Raw genomic sequence first — 17,495 nt, forward strand, 5'->3', positions numbered from 1 at the left:
CAGGAACTAGGTATGTCTAGTTTAATGAAAAGAAGGACTAGGGGAGACAGGATAGCAGTCTTCCAATATCTCAGGGGCTGCCCCAAAGAAGAGGGAGTCAAGGTATTATCCAAAGCACCTGAAGGCAAGACAAGAAGCAACGGGTGGAAACTTATCAAGGAGAGAAGCAACTTAGAACTAAGGAGAAATTTCCTGACTGTTAGAACAATGAATCAGTGGAACAACTTGCCTGCAGAAGTTGTGAAGGCTCCAATACTGGAAGTTTTAAAGAAAATGTTGGATAACCATTTGTCTGAAGTGGTGTAGGGTTTCCTGCTCTAAGCAGGGGGTTGGACTAGAAGACCTCCAAGGTCCCTTCCAACTCTGTTATCCTATTCTATTCTAGATTAGGATTAGTTTAAATAATGGGTAAAGAAATCCACTTTTTAAAAAAATATATTAAATCCTTAAATTAAGCTTTCAGGTGGCTAGTTTGGTGGGAGTCCAAGACGCTGTGAAGTATGTGGCCGTTTTGAAGAAAAGCGCCCTCCTCCTCCATTATCTCTCCAACGGTTACCAAAAATGGATAGAACATTTGCCAGAAAGGTGAGTTGATTTGGTGACCCAAAACAAAAAACAAACAAAAAAAACCCCACAGGGCCTTTAATCCTGATTTTGACATTACTCGTTTTTATAAAGCAGAAATATTCTTTTTTTAAAAAAGTTGTTTATTTTTTTCTTTTCTCATACTCACGTTGTAAATGTACATTCTCTTATCCATAAATAATCATACCTCTTTTCTCTGAAGAAAGCACAAACATAAAACATTTTAATTACATTTGGGGTTGCTCTTCTACCCTTTCTTTCCCTTCATTTCGCAACAAACCTTCTTCTCTTTTCCTTCCCTCCTTCCTCACCTCTCCTACCTTCTTCCTCCTCCTTCCTCCTTCCCCTTCCTCTCCCCCACTCCTCTCCTCTCTCCCTCCTTTCTCATCTTCTCCCCTACTCTTCTCCCCTATCGTATCTTCCTCTCCTTCCCCTTCCCTCCATCTCTCTATCTTCTTCACCTCCTCTATCTTACCCTCTATTCCTCTCTTCTTTCTTTCTTCTTTGTTGTATAATATTTCCCTTGTTTGGTAACCAAGCAACTCCAATTTTCTAATATTACATACAAGCAGAAATATTCTGTTGTGTTAGCGCATTCTTTGCACTTCGGTTAAGTTTTTCTCAGCAACAGGCAACTGGTTACAGATTGTCCTTGTTTAGCAACTGCCTCATTTAGCAACCGGTCACCGTTACAAGGGTGATGGAAAAGTAACCTTAAACTTTACAAACATAACTTTGGCAGGAAAAAGAAAGACGAGTTAAGACCATAAGCACAGTTATCTTTTCAGTTTAGTGACTGCTTCACTTGACAGCCGAATGTCCAGTTCCAGTTGTGGTCACTAAACAAGGACTGCCTGTTAGATGGATTGTAAACAAGCAACCTTAAGTGTCTTCAAAGCTGGCTCTCTCATTCTGCGTATTTTACATCAGTCCTTAAAGAATGATTTCATTTATCCACGTATTAACTGCAGCTAAAATTGTATTTGCACAAAATTGGAAAAGTAAAGTCATTCCGACGGATGAGAATGTGGTCAGAAAAATATGAGAATGTGCAGAAATGAATAGACTAACACTTGCAATCAAAGAGAAGGAATGAACGGAATACTATATGATATGGGATTTATTTTATCGATGGTTAGAGAATAAATATGAAAGCTAAAAATAAAAGATTATTAATATATAAGTTAGGACAGAATTAAATATGTTAAGATGATTGTTATTATGATTAGGTATATTAAGTGTATTAGTATTAAGATAAGAAAAGAGAATTAATACCAATGTAATGAATATGACTGTAATTTTTAATTGCTATTGCACTAGATATTTGTACATAGACAACACAACGGTTTAATGGAAGATGATATTAAAATACAATCAAAAACTTTATGTATATATTTTTTTAAAAAAAGAACAATTTCAATTTTAGGAGTTTAGCACCTCGTGAGAAAGGCGGCAAGATGCCTTAAAAACAAGACAACCTGATTATGCTAATTTGTACCTGCTTTTCCCTTATCAGCGAGATTGTCCAGTATCAGCTGGTCTATTCCCACGGAACAGGCGTGGTGCACGTGGTCGGAATTTCTCCGCAAAGCCACCTCAGCATCCTGACCTTCAGCGTTGAGGATGGGGAAATGACGAGACAGGTGAAGCAAGAATTTGGCTTTCCGCGGGATTTCCTTTGCCAGGTTGGCTGGGGGAAGAGAGGGAAGGGAAGACCGTAATTTCGCAAAAAACAACAACATTTCTCTTACGGTAAAAGTACGACAACGTCAGTATTTTGGGCGCACCTGTGCCTTTAAGCCGGCTGTTAAGTTTTCTGCCATGCGGATTTGCCTTTGCTGGCCTGAAATTCACCTCTTTGCTTTCCGTAGATCAGGGTGGCAGCTCCCTGGTTGAGGAATCTAGCTGGGACTTGCAACATCGTAGAGGAAGCCACGCTCGTGTGCGTGAACCCAGCCACCCAATCCCTTTACACCTTGTCTCTGGAGGCAGAGGAGGAGATGAAGGAGGTTCCGCTGCAGGTGAGAGGGTCCAAAAACGAACTGGCCTGTCCATTTGGGCAAAGCTGAGAGGCTCTTCTGAGTTCATCGTCCATTGACCCCGTAATCCCTTGTGGGGTGGAGTCTGGGCAACTGAATGGAGCTGAGTGCTTTACTGGCCCGATGCCCTTCCTATCGCCAGTGCTGAGTTTCTCATTGTGCCCAGAGAGAGAAATATCAGCCCCTACCTAGGATCGAACTCACTAGCCTCCTATCGTGAGGCGAGAGCTCCATCTCAGGGTTCCAAGTAACACCCCCAACGAAAGAAGACTCCGAGGGTAGAAATTCCTCAAAGTTTTATAAGAGATGTCATATTGGCACATCTGGGGAAACCCGAATCTGAAAGCTTCCGGGGTTTTCCCCACCCAAAGGAGAGTCCAAGTCCCTTCCCCTGCACCCCCATGTCCATCATGTGGCCCAATCAAAGCACCATCCCATCTGGAGATGCCTCCCAGTCACGCCACTCCAGGTGCAGGCCAGAGTGGCCTTGACTCTTGGAGAAAGGAATGTTATTTTGACTACCTATCTCCCCAGCTCCATACAATCCCCCCTCCCAGTTTCCCACAGCACTAAATGTGGCAGGCCTGAAGATCCAATGCCCAAGATGGCTTCCAGTCCTGACACTCCACCACTAGACCACCTCATCACTCTGAGAGGTTCTTCTTGAGTTCCTTTCCCAAAATCTCTCCTTGAATTTTTCTCTGCCATGGAGCAACAACTTGGAACTCGGTCCTGGAACAGGGAAGTGCCTGTTCCTTTCAACTGTGGCCAGCACAGTTATAATGCACAAAAATGCCCAGGTTGTTCTGACCTAGGCTTCCCCAAACCACGAAGCAGACTCCTTGTCCCGACAAAAAAACCCTTTTTATTAAGTTAGTGTGAATTCCTTTCATTCACATCCAGCAAAGTCTTTCAAGGGAGTATTTACAGTCACAGACCTTATCTGGCTTGGAGAACTGCCAGGCCGGTATCTTCAAAACTTCGCAAGGAGTCTCGGAGAGTCACAAACCAATTAAGCGACCTAATTGTCTCCTGCAAACACTCCTCCCCTTTTGCTCCTCTTCTATTCCCTCTGGGAGGGGCCCTTCATCGTCCACCCATGTCCTTACTCCCAAGTCGACCCTCGTTCTTCAGCTGTTTCCTTCATCTGGAAACTCTGGGAACAGGCTCCAGCTGTTCGTCTGCCTCACTGATGTCTGACTCCAAAGGTAGCTGATAACTATCATACGGCCCTGGCCCCCTCTCTGCCTCCGACGCAGAGCCCTCATCAGAGCCTTCCCCAGACTCCAGGGCTGACCCCGGTTCCTCCCCAACCTTCTCACTGTCCGAATCTGCTACAGCTGGCAGGCCACAACACAGGTGTTGACTTCCTCTCTTCCTCTAGCTTGACCGACCTGCCTGGTTTGTTTTTTTCCCCTTTCCTCCAGTCTCTCGGCCTGGAATTTGCGGACATTTCCGAGGCCCGTATCCTGTCCTCTCAGCCGAACCCAGCCAGAGCTCCCCGGCCTCAGTTCTTCCTGCGTCTGTCGCCAACTCACTTCGCTCTCTTGCAATATCGGCACGGCGTCTTGAGCCTCCTTCGGAATTTCCCACAGGTGAGGACCAAAAAGGGAAGCTCTTATCTCCTGAGTTTTGACCTCCTTCCACCCTTCCCCTTTGAAGGGACCACTCAGTCAGGTTTGGTGGAAATGCCCAAGGAGTGAAACTCTGGCAACCTCGGAGCTTTTATACCAGTGTTTTTCAATGCTGATAACTTTTAAAATATGCGGAGTTCTACTCCCAGACTTCTGGATATTAGTGAGGTTTTTTTAAAAAAAATTTCTACTATTCCATTAAAAAAAAATATTACTATTGCCTTAAAAGGGACTCAGTGGTGGCTCAGTGGCTAAGGCGCTGAGCTTGTCGATCGAAAGGTCGGCAGTTCAGCGGTTCGAATCCCTAGTGCCGCGTAACAGAGTGAGCTCCCGTGACTTGTCCCAGCTTCTGCCAACCTAGCAGTTCGAAAGCACGTAAAAAAAAATGCAAGTAGTAAAATAGGGACCACTTTTGGTGGGAAGGGAAGAGCGTTCCGTGCGCCTTTGGCGTTGAGTCATGCCGGCCACATGACCACGGAGACGTCTTCGGACAGCACTGGCTCTTTGGCTTTGAAACGGAGATGAGCACCGTCCCCTAGAGTCGGGAACAACTAGCACGTATGTGGGAGGGGAACCTTTACCTTTTACTATTACATTTATTTAGTGCTTAATAAACATCGTGTTGCCTAGGTTATTTTGTTTGCTTAACAATAACAATACAAATTATATTACTAATCTTAACCCCTTTTTTTCCCCAGCCACTGATAAAATAAATTCCACATTTGATAGCATTCTATATCTTCTTTCTGTTTAATCTTCATTGTAAGTCTGTCCATTTCTGCACAGCCCAGTATCTTCTTAATTATCTCATCATCTATGTCTACGTTTTTTGCAATGCTGAGCAAATACAATTGTCATTCATACATGCAATATTAAATACTTGGTTTATCGAATTTTTCTGATATTGTACCTAATAAAAAAGGTTCAGGTTTAAGATCTACAGTAGTGGCCAAAATTATGGAAATCTTTTGGGAAAAGTGTATTTTTGTATTTTGATGGCTAATAACAACACTTTTTTGGGGGGAGTTTCGAGATAATCCTATTCCACTGCTGGAATGGCCTGGGAACAGCCCAGACCTTCACCTCATTGAAATTCTATGGAGCTGACTAAAGAAACTGGTTAGTCAGAAGCGACCCGGCAATAAAACCCAGTTAACAGAAGCCATCATTCTATCTTGGTTTCACATTATAACAGCTGCAGAACTCAAAGACTCGGTTCACTCCATGGGAAGAGGTTGTAAGGCCGTCATTCATGCTAAAGGTTACCCAACTAAGGATTAACTGACATGGGGATCATTTTTGTATATCTCGCATTTTTCTCTGGTGATCATTTTTATATATCTCGTTCTTTTCTACGTGTTTCACTTTTCCTCTTTATACCGTAACTGCTATTCTAATAGCAAACCCTTCATAAAAGTGACTGCATTGCATTCTTGTTTAAATTATCTTTTCATCGATATATAATTTTATGGTACTACTCCCCAAAAAAAGTGGTGTTATTAGATAGTTTTATAGGGACGCGGTGGCTCAGGGGCTAGGACGTTGAGCTTGTTGATCGAAAGGTCGGCAGCTCGGCGGTTCGAATCCCTAGTGCTGCCGTGTAACGGGATGAGCTCCCGTTACTAGTCCCAGCTTCTGCCAACCTAGCAGTTTCGAAAGCACGTAAAAATGCAAGTAGAAAAAATAGGGACCACCTTTGGTGGGAAGGTAACAGCGTTCCATGCGCCTTTGGCGTTGAGTCATGCTGGCCACATGACCACGGAGACGTCTTCGGACAGCGCTGGCTCTTCGGTTTGTAACAGAGATGAGCACCGCCCCCTAGAGTCGGCAATGACTAGCACGTATGTGCGAGGGGAACCTTTACCTTTACCTTTTATTAGATAGTTTTAGAAAATACACTTTTCCCAAAAGGTTTCCACAATTTTGGCCATGTCTGTACATGTTTTCCTAACATCTTTTCTAACCAGATGTGTATTTTGGCCCCAATTTTTTCTTTTTTTTGTGATACATTGATCTCTCACCGTCTTTCTCCGCATTGCATATCCAGGCCAGCCTTGCGACTTTTGCGACTACCGGTGAGAAGACGGTGACGGCCGTCCTGGCCTGCAAGGGCGAAGGGGTAAATATACATCAATGCATGAAATGGGTGTGGGTTTTTTTTTTTTAACAACAACTCTGTAAGGGAGGCCTCTTATCATCCCTATGTTGCAGCAGCAGGAATGCTAAGAATTGAGGCTCTTGGCGCATTTGGGAAGCAAATAATATTCTAATAATTGCCTTAATAATCTCTAGCCCCCAACTTTTTAATGAAGCCCCTACTTATGTCGTGTCCCACTCCTCCGCTGACGGCCGGATCCGAATCAGGCGTGCCTCTGCAGCTCTGCCAAAGTCCTAGCAAAGTTCTCAAGGCAAGCAGGAGACCAGAAAGTGATTTCAGCAAGATAAGGTAGACGTTGCCTGACTCAGAGAATGCCAGAAAGCAGGTCCTTTATATAGGCCATGAGGTGTGGCTCCATGACTCAGCACTTATCCAGGCCTGCCCCTCCCTTCCTTCTGTTGCCTCCGCCTATCAATTCTCCTGAAGCAAGGGTCACTCCAGTCTGCAGCTGTTGGTAATTGACCTTCCTCAGGCTCACATGCTGTGGGGGAGGGGGAGGGGTCTAGTTGCTCCGTTTGCCTGGGCATGGAGCCAGAGCTGGGGGCTGGAGGCACTTCTTCCTCCTCGGCCTGTCTGGGTATGGAGCCAGGGCTGGGGCCGGGAGGCATGCTAGGACATTCCTCAGCGTTCAGAAGCAGATAAGAAGGCCCCGGCTGCAGGGAAAGCGGACGAGGCACAACAACTTAGCTTAACAATTCCTGTCTCTTCATGCAGGGGTGGGCTCTATATACTGTAACAACCGGTTTGCCCAGCACCCGAAATGTGAGCACGCACATGTGTGCGGCGTCACAAAACACAGCAATTTGCTTGTGCGTGCCGTCTACGCATGCGTGCAGCGTCAAACAACATGGCAATTCGCTCACGCGTTCCGTCCACACTTGCATACAGCATCAAACACACAGCAATATAGGACGGGATGGCGCCTGGGTGGGCGGGCCCAGCCACCCGCAGGTTTGCCACTACCGGTTCGCCTGAACTGGTCTGAACCGGTTAAATACCGCCTCTGTCTTCACGGTTCTTGGCTGTGCTGGAAGACTCTGTGTTAAAAGTGCAGGATATTGTGGTCTACCAGCAGCCTGCGGAGCTGGCAACGGAATTGGACAGTGATGAGGCTGAGGCCAGGGCCATCTGGGAGTGAGGTGTGGATTCCAGAGTCTTCAGAGGCTGACAGTAGTGAGGCAGAGGAACAGGAGGAGCCTGTTCCTAATGCACGCATGGGAAGAGCTGCCGGAAGGCAAGAGCAGCTCAAGCAAAAAGGACGACTCGGGAGTAGGGCCAAGAGATGATTGGCCCCTCCCATAAGGCTTAAAAGACCAGCAACGGCGTTTGGGCTTTGCCGGAAAACAACGTTGATAGCTTCGTCTTGTTGCATTTGTTTCATATCGGTGTCTTCTGAACTTTTGCCAAGAAAGGCCTTTGGCAGTTTGCCTAATTGGACCAAGGTTTGCGATAGGACTGAGGGATTTGTGTTGGGAGGAATTTGTTTGAATTTGAGTTGAACGACGCTGGGAGTGAGGTAATCCCCAGATGTTCAATTAAAGTTTGTTTTTTCATGGACTGAGTTTCCTACTACCTACTTGGGCCTGGGTCACAACACAGGAGATAAGATTTATAAGGCCACCAAAACAGGGTCTTGTTGCCTCTGATTTTTAAATGGTTCTGGATTCCCACTTGGTCTGGATAATATAGGAAGCCTGCGGCTTTTGAAACCTGTGTTATAACAGAGTAACAGAATTGGAAAGGACCTGGTAGGTCTTCTAGTCCAGAGCTCTCCAACCTTTGGTCCCTTTAAAACTTGTGGACTTCAACTATCAGAGTCCCTCAGCCAGCAAAGTCTTAAAGGGACCAAGGTTGGAGACCCCTGTTCTAGTCTGACCTGCTGCTCAAGCAGGAAATCCTGTACAATTTCAGACAAATGCTTGTTCCCAGTCTCTTCTTAAAAGAGATTTCAAGAGGCTGCTGCAGACGGCGGGTGCTTGTTTGAATCCAGAGTGTCTTGTTAAATCCTGAAGTCATACGTATTTTTCGGAGTATAAGACGCTCCGGACTATTAAAACGGACCTACTTTTTCTTAGGGAGGACAACAAGAAAAAATAATAATGGCAAGATTACTAATAGGACAGTATTGGAAGAAAAAAGAAGTACCTACAATAGGAGAATGGATATTGAAAGTTGCCAATTTGGCTGAGATGGCAAAAATCTCAGCCTTTTTGAAAGACAATACGCAAGAAAGATATTTAAATGAATGGAAAAAATGGATTGACGACTGCCTTTGAATGATTAGGGTGTATTATTTTTGATCGTTTTGGGGGAGGTTAGGAATTGATGAGAATTGTAGGATTATAATTCAGTTAGGAAGGAAAATTTTTTAGTATATGTTTGTTTTATTTTTACTATACCTTGTGTTTGTTCCGAGAAGTGGGGGGAGGAGGGTTTGTAAAGGGAGGGGGGAGGGGGAAAAGGGGGAAAAAATTGTAAAACTTTTTCAATAAAAAAAAAAGAAAAAAAGAAAAAAAATTCTGCCTCTGCCTACCAGCATCTATCGGTATTCATCTGGCTAGCATCCTTGCAGCAAACAGCTTGGCCAGCTGCAACACGTCATTGCAGCCGGAATCAGCACAAACAGCTGATTGGCAGTTGAATCGGCCTCCCAGAATCAGCTGTTGCAGGCTGGCAGGGATCGCCAGAGGCCATTGCTGCCTCCGCGCGTTGTGTTCTTAGCCTCTGCCTGTTGCGTTTTCGGCCTCCTCATGCTCCGTTTTTGACCCGTTCCAGGCTGTGGGGATTGCCACAGCACATCGCCGCTTCTCTGCGTTGTGTTTCGGGCTCCTCACGGTGCGTTTTCCGCTTCCACACACCCCGTTTTTGGCCTCCGTGCATCGCATTTTCGGCTGGTTCCAGACGGGGGGGGGGTATCCCCGACGCCGCCTGGAACCGGCTGAAAATGCAACGCACGGAGGTTAAAAACAGGGCGTGCGGAAGCCAAAAACGGCCGAAGGGTGGGGGCCGGCGGGTCGGCAGGGCTTCGGCAACATTCGGTGTATACGACACGCCGCAATTTTCGCCCACTTTTAGCGGGGGGGAAAGTGCATCTCATACCCCGAAAAGTACGATAACTTCTATTCTTGTTAAGAAGCGGAAGGCCGTTTTGCTTTGTTCGTTCTCTCCCTGCAGGAAGGCCTTTCTTGCCCCGCCCAGTCCTACACCGTCAACTTGTACCTGGCTGAAACCGGGCAGAGACTTCTGGACACCCTCATCACCTTCACTCTGGAGAAAAGTAGCATCAGGCCTGAGCAGGTAAACAGTTCTCCCGATGAGCGAGGTTTGTTCTCAGCCTGCAGCCATCACTCGGCGAGGCTCCCATTTCTCCTGGGCTTTGGGGATCCCAAACTTCCCCCTGCCCGCTGCATTATTTTTGAAATCAAGCATCGCTTGGCAAGGATTGTGCTTTGAGAATGCCCTTTTTCTTGCAGTCCTAGTGGACAAGCATTTAAATAGGAGCCAGCCGTGTGCAGCAGGAGCTGCCCAAAAAGCCAACACAGTTCTGGGCTGCATAAACAGAGGGATAGAATTAAGATCAGTTGAAGTCTTAATACCACTTTATAAGGCCACACTTGGAATATTGCATCCAGTTCTGGTTGCCACGATGTAAAAAAGATGTGGAGACTCTAGAAAGAGTGCAGAGAAGAGCCACAAAGATGATTAGGGGACTGGAGGCTAAAACATATGAAGAACGGTTGCAGGAACTGGGTATGTCTAGTTTAATGAAAAGAAGGACTAGGGGAGACACGATAGCAGTGTTCCAATATCTCAGGGGCTGCCCCAAAGAAGAGGGAGTCAAGCTATTCTCCAAAGCACCTGAGGGTAGAACAAGGAGCAATGGGTGGAAACACATCAAGGAGAGAAGCAACTTAGAACAAAGGAGGAATTTCCTGACTGTGAGAACAATTAATCCGTGGAACAACTTGCCTCCGGAAGTTGTGAATGCTCCAACACTGGAAGTTTTAAAGAAGGTGTTGGATGACCATTTGTCTGAAGGGGTGTAGGGTTTCCTGCCTAGGCAGGGGGCTGGACTAGAAGACCTCCAAGGTCCCTTCCAACTCTGTTTATTCTATTCTATTCTATTCTATTCTATTCTATTCTATTCTATTCTATTCTATTCTATTCTATTCTATTCTATTCATCGTTCATCCATTTCTTCCCTTTGTTTGCAGCTCTTCATTCAGGTCTTTTTAAAGAAGGACGACTCCGTCGGGTACCGCGCTTTGGTGCAAACAAAAGATCACCTCCTCCTGTTCCTGCAACAGCCAGGTACCCCTCCGAGCGCAGTGTGGCTGCTCCTCCCTTCGTGGTTCCCTCTGCTTGGGCCCGACCCAGACCAGAGCTTCATTAGCCCTCCTCCTCCTCCTCCTCCTCCTCCTCCTCCTCCTCCTCCTCCTCCTCCTCCTCCTCCTCCTCCTCCTCCTCCTCCGTTGCCCTGCCCTCTGGGAGATTCCATCAACGGCTAAAAAGAAAATAAAACTTTGGGGTTTTTTTTTGCTCACTTACTCTCATTCTTGGCAGGAAAAATTTGGTGGAGCCGGGAGGAGTCCCTGGCCGAGGTCGTTAGCCTGGAGATGGTTGACCTGCCCTTGACAGGGGCCCAGGCGGAACTGGAGGGCGAATTTGGGAAGAAAGCCGGTAAGGAGGGATTGGGATTGCGGTGGGGGTGGGGTGAGAATTATTTTGCCAAGGTGGCGGAGGCGAACACTTGAAAAATAAGCCTGGAGTTTATCGCTGGGTGGGGCGTTTTTGTCGTGTCCCACTCCTCCGCTGACGGCCGGGTCGGGGAAGTCCGTATCAAGCGTGCCTCTTCAGCTTTGCCAAAGTCCTATCAGAGTCCTCAGGGCAGGCAGGAGACCAGGATGTGACTTCAGCAATCCAAGTTAGACTTTGCCTGACTCAGAGAATGCCAGAAAACAGATCCTTTATATAGGCCATGGGGTGTGGCTCCATGACTCAGCACTTATCCAGGCCTGCCCCTCCCTTCCTTTTGCTGACGTCGCCTCTCCATTCTCCCGAAGCGTGGATCTCTCCAGCCTCCAGCTGTTGGTAATCTTAGCTCATGACTGGCTTCACATTCTTCAGGCTCAGATGCTGTGGGGGAGGGGTCTAGTTGCTCCGTTTGTCTGGGCATGGTGCCAGGACTGGGGGCTGGAGGCATGTCAGGCCATTCGTCTTGCTCGGCCTGTCCGGGCATGGTGCCAGGGCTGGGGGCTGGAGGCATGCCAGGACATTCTCCTGTACTATCAGCGTCCGGCAGGAGATAAGAGGGGCCCAGCTGCGGCGGGGGGAGCGAGCGAGGCACAACAGTTTTCCTAAAGAGCCGTGCTGCCCACTGAAATTGGACTTGGACTGTTGCCCCTGTTTGATCAGGAGACACAAGGGCATCTCGGAAGGAAAAAAAAATAAAAATAAATCCAGAAATAAGTCCTGGCTATGTGTTGGTTTGCTGGCTTTTTTTCCTCACTCCTCCAAAGACTTAAAATTGTTGAATTGTTTCCTGGTTTGTGTTTCCTTTTTCTGCTGCCTGGAAATCAGCCATTCAAGGTAACCCGGCATGTCCAGTGTCTTGTTTTGCTTGGGTGGGTTCTGCGGGGGAGGGGGAGGGGGAGAGGGAGGCCCGCTCATCTCTGGGACCATTTTCTGATTTTGGAACAATGTCCCAGGGGGGGGAGGGGGGGGAGGGCGCTGATCTCTGCGCAGAAGCCTGGAAATAAACCTTCCAGCTTATTATTAGAGATTATTGTTCTTCCTCCTCCTCTTCCTCTCCTCTTCCTCCTCTTCCTCCTCCTCCCACTCTCCCTCCCCCTCCCCTCCCCCTCCTAATTTTTCTCCTCCTCCTCCTCTTCCCCCTCCCCTCCTCGTTCTCATTTTTTCCTCCTCCTCCTTTGTTTCCCTTCCTTCCTTCCTTTCATTCACCCACCCACCCATCTTCCTTCCTTCCTCTCATTCACCCACCCACCCATCTTCCTTCCTTCCTCCTCCTCTTCTTCCTCGTCTTCTTCTCCTTTTCCTGCTCCTCTTCCCACTCCTCCTCCGCCTCCCCTCCCCCTCATTTTTCTCCTTCTCTTCCCTCCTCCTCATTCTCATTTTTTCTCCTCCTCCTCCTCCTCCTCCTCCTCCTCTTCCTCCTTTGTTTCCCTTCCTTCCTTCCTTTCATTCACCCACCAACCCATCTTCCTTCCTTCCTCTCATTCACCCACCCACCCATCTTCCTTCCTTCCTCTCATTCACCCACCCACCCATCTTCCTTCCTTCCTCTCATTCACCCACCCACCCATCTTCCTTCCTTCCTCCTCCTCCTCTTCTTCCTCGCTGTCTTCTCCTCCTTCTCCTGCTCCTCTTCCCACCTCCTCCCTCCCTCATTTTCCTCCTCCTCCTCTTCCCCTCCCATCCTCGTTTTTCTCCCCCTCCTCCTTGTTCTCATGTTTTCCTCCTTTGTTTTCCTTCCTTCCTTCCTTCCTTCTCCTTCTCCTTCCTTCTTCTCCTTCTCCTCCTCCTTCCTTCTTCCTCTTCCTCCTCCTCCTCATTTTCCTCCTCCTCCGTCTTCCTTCCTTCCTTCTTCTCTTCCTTCCTTCTTCCTCCTCCTCATTCTTCTCATTTTCCTCCTCTTCTTCCATCTTCCTTCCCTTCCTTCCTTCCTTCTTTCTTTTTTTTTGGGGGGGTGGGGATGAGTTTCCAGGCTTTTCCACAAAACGCCTTTCAGGGATGAACTTAAAACTTTTACAGGAAAGAATTTTTTTTGTTTTTCCTCCCCGCTGGGGACCATCAGGAAGAAGGAAGGCTTTTGCTCGGGAGCCTTTTCTGACTCGTGGTTCTCCGTGGCGGCTGCTGCTGCTCCTTGTTTTTCCAGACGGCCTCCTGGGCATGTTCTTCAAACGCCTGTCCTCTCAGCTCATCCTGCTCCAGGCCTGGACCGCTCATCTCTGGAAGATGTTCTACGACGCCCGGAAACCCCGGAGCCAGATGAAGAACGAGTTCAACGTCGATAACTTAGCCCGGGACGAGTTCAACCTGCAGAAGATGATCGTGATCGCCACAGCCTCCGGAAAGGTGAGCGGGAAGGGCTGCGGTTGCTCGCGGCGCCGGACGGTTAGAGGTCGTGGAAGACGACCCCACACCAGCAGGGCGGCAATCTTCCACGCGTCTTCAGAACCTGGTAGACTGCTCCTGCAGGTGGAGGTGCTATTTCTCACGTCGATGGTGAGAAAGAACGTAAGGAGAGTCCTGTTATCATCCTCCTCTTTTTAACGACCCCCATAATCCCTTGCGCGGGGTGGCAGTGGAATGGAGCTGAGTGTTTTACTGGCCAGATGCCCTTCCTGTCGCCAATGAAGAGTTTTGTTCAGCAGATAACAACCTCAGTGTGCCCAGAGAGAGAGAGAGAGAAATATCTGCCTCCTACCTAGGATCGAACTCACAGCCCTCCTGATGGTGAGGCGAGAGCTCCATCTCTAGGCCACTGGACAACTCATAAAGGAGAGTCCTGTTATCTGAATTTAAAATTTCGCTTTGTATTGAAACGGCCTCAAATCTGGTTGCCAGGAGAGGAAATCTTCAACCCATCGGGCAGAGTCCAAACGCCAGGGTGGCTTCGTGGTTCCCAGGCAGCTCTACCCTCCTTCTCCTCCTCCTCCTCCTCCTCTTCTTCTTCTCCTCTTCCTCTTCTTCTTCTCCTCTTCCTCCTCCTCCTCCTCCTCTTCTCCTCCTCCTCCTCCTCCTCTTCTCCTTTTCCTTCTCCTCCTTCTTCTCCTCTTCCCTTCTCCTCCTCCTCGTCCTCGTCCTTCTCCTCTTCTTCTTCTCCTCCTCCTCCTCCTCTTCTCCTCCTCCTCTTCTTCTTCTCCTCCTCCTCTTCTTCTCCTCCTCCTCCTCTTCTCCTTTTCCTTCTCCTCTTCCTCCTCCTCTTCCCTTCCCTTCTCCTCCTCCTCTTCTCCTTTTCCTTCTCCTCTTCCTCCTCCTCCTCTTCTCCTTTTCCTTCTCCTCTTCCTCCTCCTCTTCCCCTTCCCCTTCTCCTCCTCTTTTCCTTCTCCTCCTCCTCCTCCTCCTCCTCTTCTCCTTTTCCTTCTCCTCCTTCTCCTCCTCTTCCCCTTCCGCTTCTCCTCCTCCTCCTCCTCCTCCTCTTCTTCTCCTCCTCCTCCTCCTGCTCCTCCAGCTTTCGATATCCAGGATGCCTCCTAAGGACAGCTTAATTCGGAGATCTCTTCCTCCCCCTCCTTTCCAGCTTTTCGGAATAGAGAGCAGCTCGGGGACGATCCTATGGAAGCAGTTCCTTCAGGACGTGCGTCCAGGCTCTTCCTTCAAGCTGATGGTCCAGAGGACGACGGCGCATTTCCCCCACCCCCCACAGTGCACCCTGTTGGTCAAGGACAAGGTGGGTGCCTCTCCTCCCGTCTTCTCTCCTGAGTGAAATGACCTGTGGTGGGGCAGCAGTTAGAGTGCAGTACCGCAGGCTACTTCTGCCAACTGCAGTTTGGCAGTTCGAATCTCACCAGGCTCAAGGTTGACTCGGCCTTCCATGCCTCTGAGGTCGGTCAAATGAGGACCCAGTGTTGTGTCTCGCCCAATCTCACCACAGCCGGGGCCTGCTTATCTGCTTCCGAACACGGAGGAATGTTCTAGTATGCCTCCCGGCCCCAGCCCTGGCTCCATGCCCAGACAGGCTGAAGAGGAGGAAATACCTCCAGCCCCCAGCTCTGGCTCCATGCCCAGGCAAACGGAGCAACTAGACCCCTCCCCCTCCTCCACAGCATGTGAGCCTGAGGGAGGTCAATTACCAACAGCTGCAGACTGGAGTGACCCTCGCTTCAGGAGAATTGATAGGCGGAGGCAACAGAAGGAAGGGAGGGGCAGGCCTTAATGAGTGCTGAGTCATGGAGCCACACCCCATGGCCTATATAAAGGATCTGCTTTCTGGCATTCTCTGAGTCAGGCAAAGTCTAAACATATCTTGCTGAAGTCACTTTGTGGTCTCCTGCCTGCCCTGAGGACTTTGCTAGGACTTTGGCAGAGCTGCAGAGGCACGCCTGATTCGGATTTCCCTGACCCGGCCGTCAGCAGAGGAGTGGGACACGACACCCAGATTGTTGGGGGAGAGTGTTGTGGCCCGCTGATGGCCAGCGGAGTCGGAGAGTGTGGAGGTTGGGGAGGAACGTGGGGGCTGGGAAAAGCTCGGACGAGCGCTCTGCGTCGGAGGCAGAGAGGGAGCTAGACAGCAGTGAGGCAGAGGAACAGCTGGGGCCTGTTCCCAGTGTGCGCATGCGCAGAGCTGCCCGAAGACAAGAACAACTCAGAAAGCAGAGTCGATTTGAGAGTAAAGCCACACCTTGGAGGTGATTGGTCCCTCCCAAAGTCATCAACTCGCACCAGCCAAGCTCAGGGGCGAGACCCCCCAGGTCCTTAGTGTTGTGGCCCGCTGGCGGCCTGCGGAGCTGGCAGCAGTCGGACAGTGAGGAGGTTGGGGAGGAACGTGGGCCAGCCCTGGGGGCTGGGGAAAGCTTGGAACGAGGACTCTGCATCAGAGGCAGAGAGGGAGCTGGACAGCAGCGAGGCAGAGGAACAGCTGGAGCCTGTGCATGCGCAGAGCTGCCAGAAGATTGGAACTACTCAGAAAGCAGGGTCGACTCAGGAGTAAAGCCACACCTTGGAGGTGATTGGCCCCTCCCCTAGGAAACAAAAGAGGAGCGAATGGGGAGGGGGCTTTTGCAGGAAACAATTCATTCGTTCCGTAACTCTGAAAGACTCTGTGCCAAGTTTTGCCTTATGTTGTTTTTGGAAACTGGGTACCTGGCAGCTTGCCAAGCGAGATGAGGTCTGTGTTGGTAAACATTCCTTTGAAAAACTGTTGGGACAGGCCTTGCTGACTGTGAATTTTTTTGCTGGGACCAAGACTGCTGCCTGCTTTTTAAGGCCTCGGTCAGAACGGCAGGAGGCTGACTCTGTAAACCACTTAGAGAGGGCTGTATAAGCACTGTGAAGCGGTATAGAAGGCTTAAGTGCTATTGCTAAGTGCTAAAGAGACCGGGTGGGGGAGAAAGGCCGACGGTCCTTGGGTGGGAGGATGGCCGGGGGAGCAGCAGAGGTGGGTTTCAGCAGGTTCTGACCCATTCTGGAGAACCGGTAGCGGAAATTTTGTTTGGGGAACCGGTCAATACCGCCTCTGACTGGCCCCACCCCCGTCTATTCTCTTCCTCCCGAGTCCCAGCTGATCTGGAGGAAATGGGGATTTTGCAGTATCCTTCCCCTGGAGTGGGGAGGGAATGGGGATTTTGCAGTATCCTTCCCCCGGGAATGGGAGGGAATGGGGATTTTGCAATATCCTTCCCCTGAAGTGAGGAGGGAATGGGGATTTTGCAATATCCTTCCCCCGGGAATGGGAGGGAATGGGGATTTTGCAGTATCCTTCCCCTGGAGTAGGGTGGGAATGGAGATTTTGCAGTATCCTTCCCCTGGAGTAGGGTGGGAATGGAGATTTTGCAGTATCCTTCCCCTGGAGTGGGGCAGGAATGGGGATTCTGCAATATTTTTCCCCTGGAGTGGGGAGGGAATGGGGATTTTGCAATATCCTTCCCCAGAAGTGGGGAGGGAATGGAGATTTTGCAGTATCCTTCCCCTGGAGTGGCGTGGGAATGGGGATTTTGCAGTATTCTTCCCCTGGAGTGGGGAGGGAATGGGGATTTTGCAATATCCTTCCCCCTGGAGTGGGGAGGGAATGGGGATTTTGCAGTATCCTTCCCCCTGGAGTGGGGAGGGAATGGGGATTTTGCAGTATCCTTCCCCCTGGAGTGGGGAGGGAATGGGGATTTTGCAGTATCCTTCTCCCTGGAGTGGGGAGGGAATGGGGATTTTGCGGTATTCTTCCCCTGGAGTGGGGAGGGAATGGGGATTTTGCAATATCCTTCCCCCAGGAGTGGGGAGGAAATGGGGATTTTGCAGTATCCTTCACCTGCCACGCCCACCAAACCACACCCACAGAATCGGTAGTACAAAAATTTGAAACCCACCACTGGGGAGCAGCCGCCTTTGATCTAAGGCCGTGGT

General features: G+C 49.3%; 1 protein-coding gene across 1 annotated transcript in view; it reads left to right on the plus strand.

The window, feature by feature from the left end:
* The window catches only part of EMC1 (ER membrane protein complex subunit 1), a 34,244-nt gene that overhangs the window by 5,084 nt on the left and 11,665 nt on the right, over positions 1 to 17,495 (plus strand). Inside the window, exons 5-14 of the mRNA XM_058161121.1 lie at positions 457 to 585; positions 2,102 to 2,228; positions 2,457 to 2,606; positions 4,052 to 4,219; positions 6,306 to 6,377; positions 9,591 to 9,713; positions 10,631 to 10,727; positions 10,980 to 11,096; positions 13,312 to 13,511; positions 14,680 to 14,829. Coding sequence (XP_058017104.1) covers positions 457 to 585; positions 2,102 to 2,228; positions 2,457 to 2,606; positions 4,052 to 4,219; positions 6,306 to 6,377; positions 9,591 to 9,713; positions 10,631 to 10,727; positions 10,980 to 11,096; positions 13,312 to 13,511; positions 14,680 to 14,829 — 1,333 coding nt within the window. The remainder of the gene's footprint in view (positions 1 to 456; positions 586 to 2,101; positions 2,229 to 2,456; positions 2,607 to 4,051; positions 4,220 to 6,305; positions 6,378 to 9,590; positions 9,714 to 10,630; positions 10,728 to 10,979; positions 11,097 to 13,311; positions 13,512 to 14,679; positions 14,830 to 17,495) is intronic.

Source organism: Ahaetulla prasina, chromosome 18, assembly GCF_028640845.1.
Source record: "Ahaetulla prasina isolate Xishuangbanna chromosome 18, ASM2864084v1, whole genome shotgun sequence".
Classification (NCBI taxonomy): Eukaryota; Metazoa; Chordata; class Lepidosauria; order Squamata; family Colubridae; genus Ahaetulla; species Ahaetulla prasina.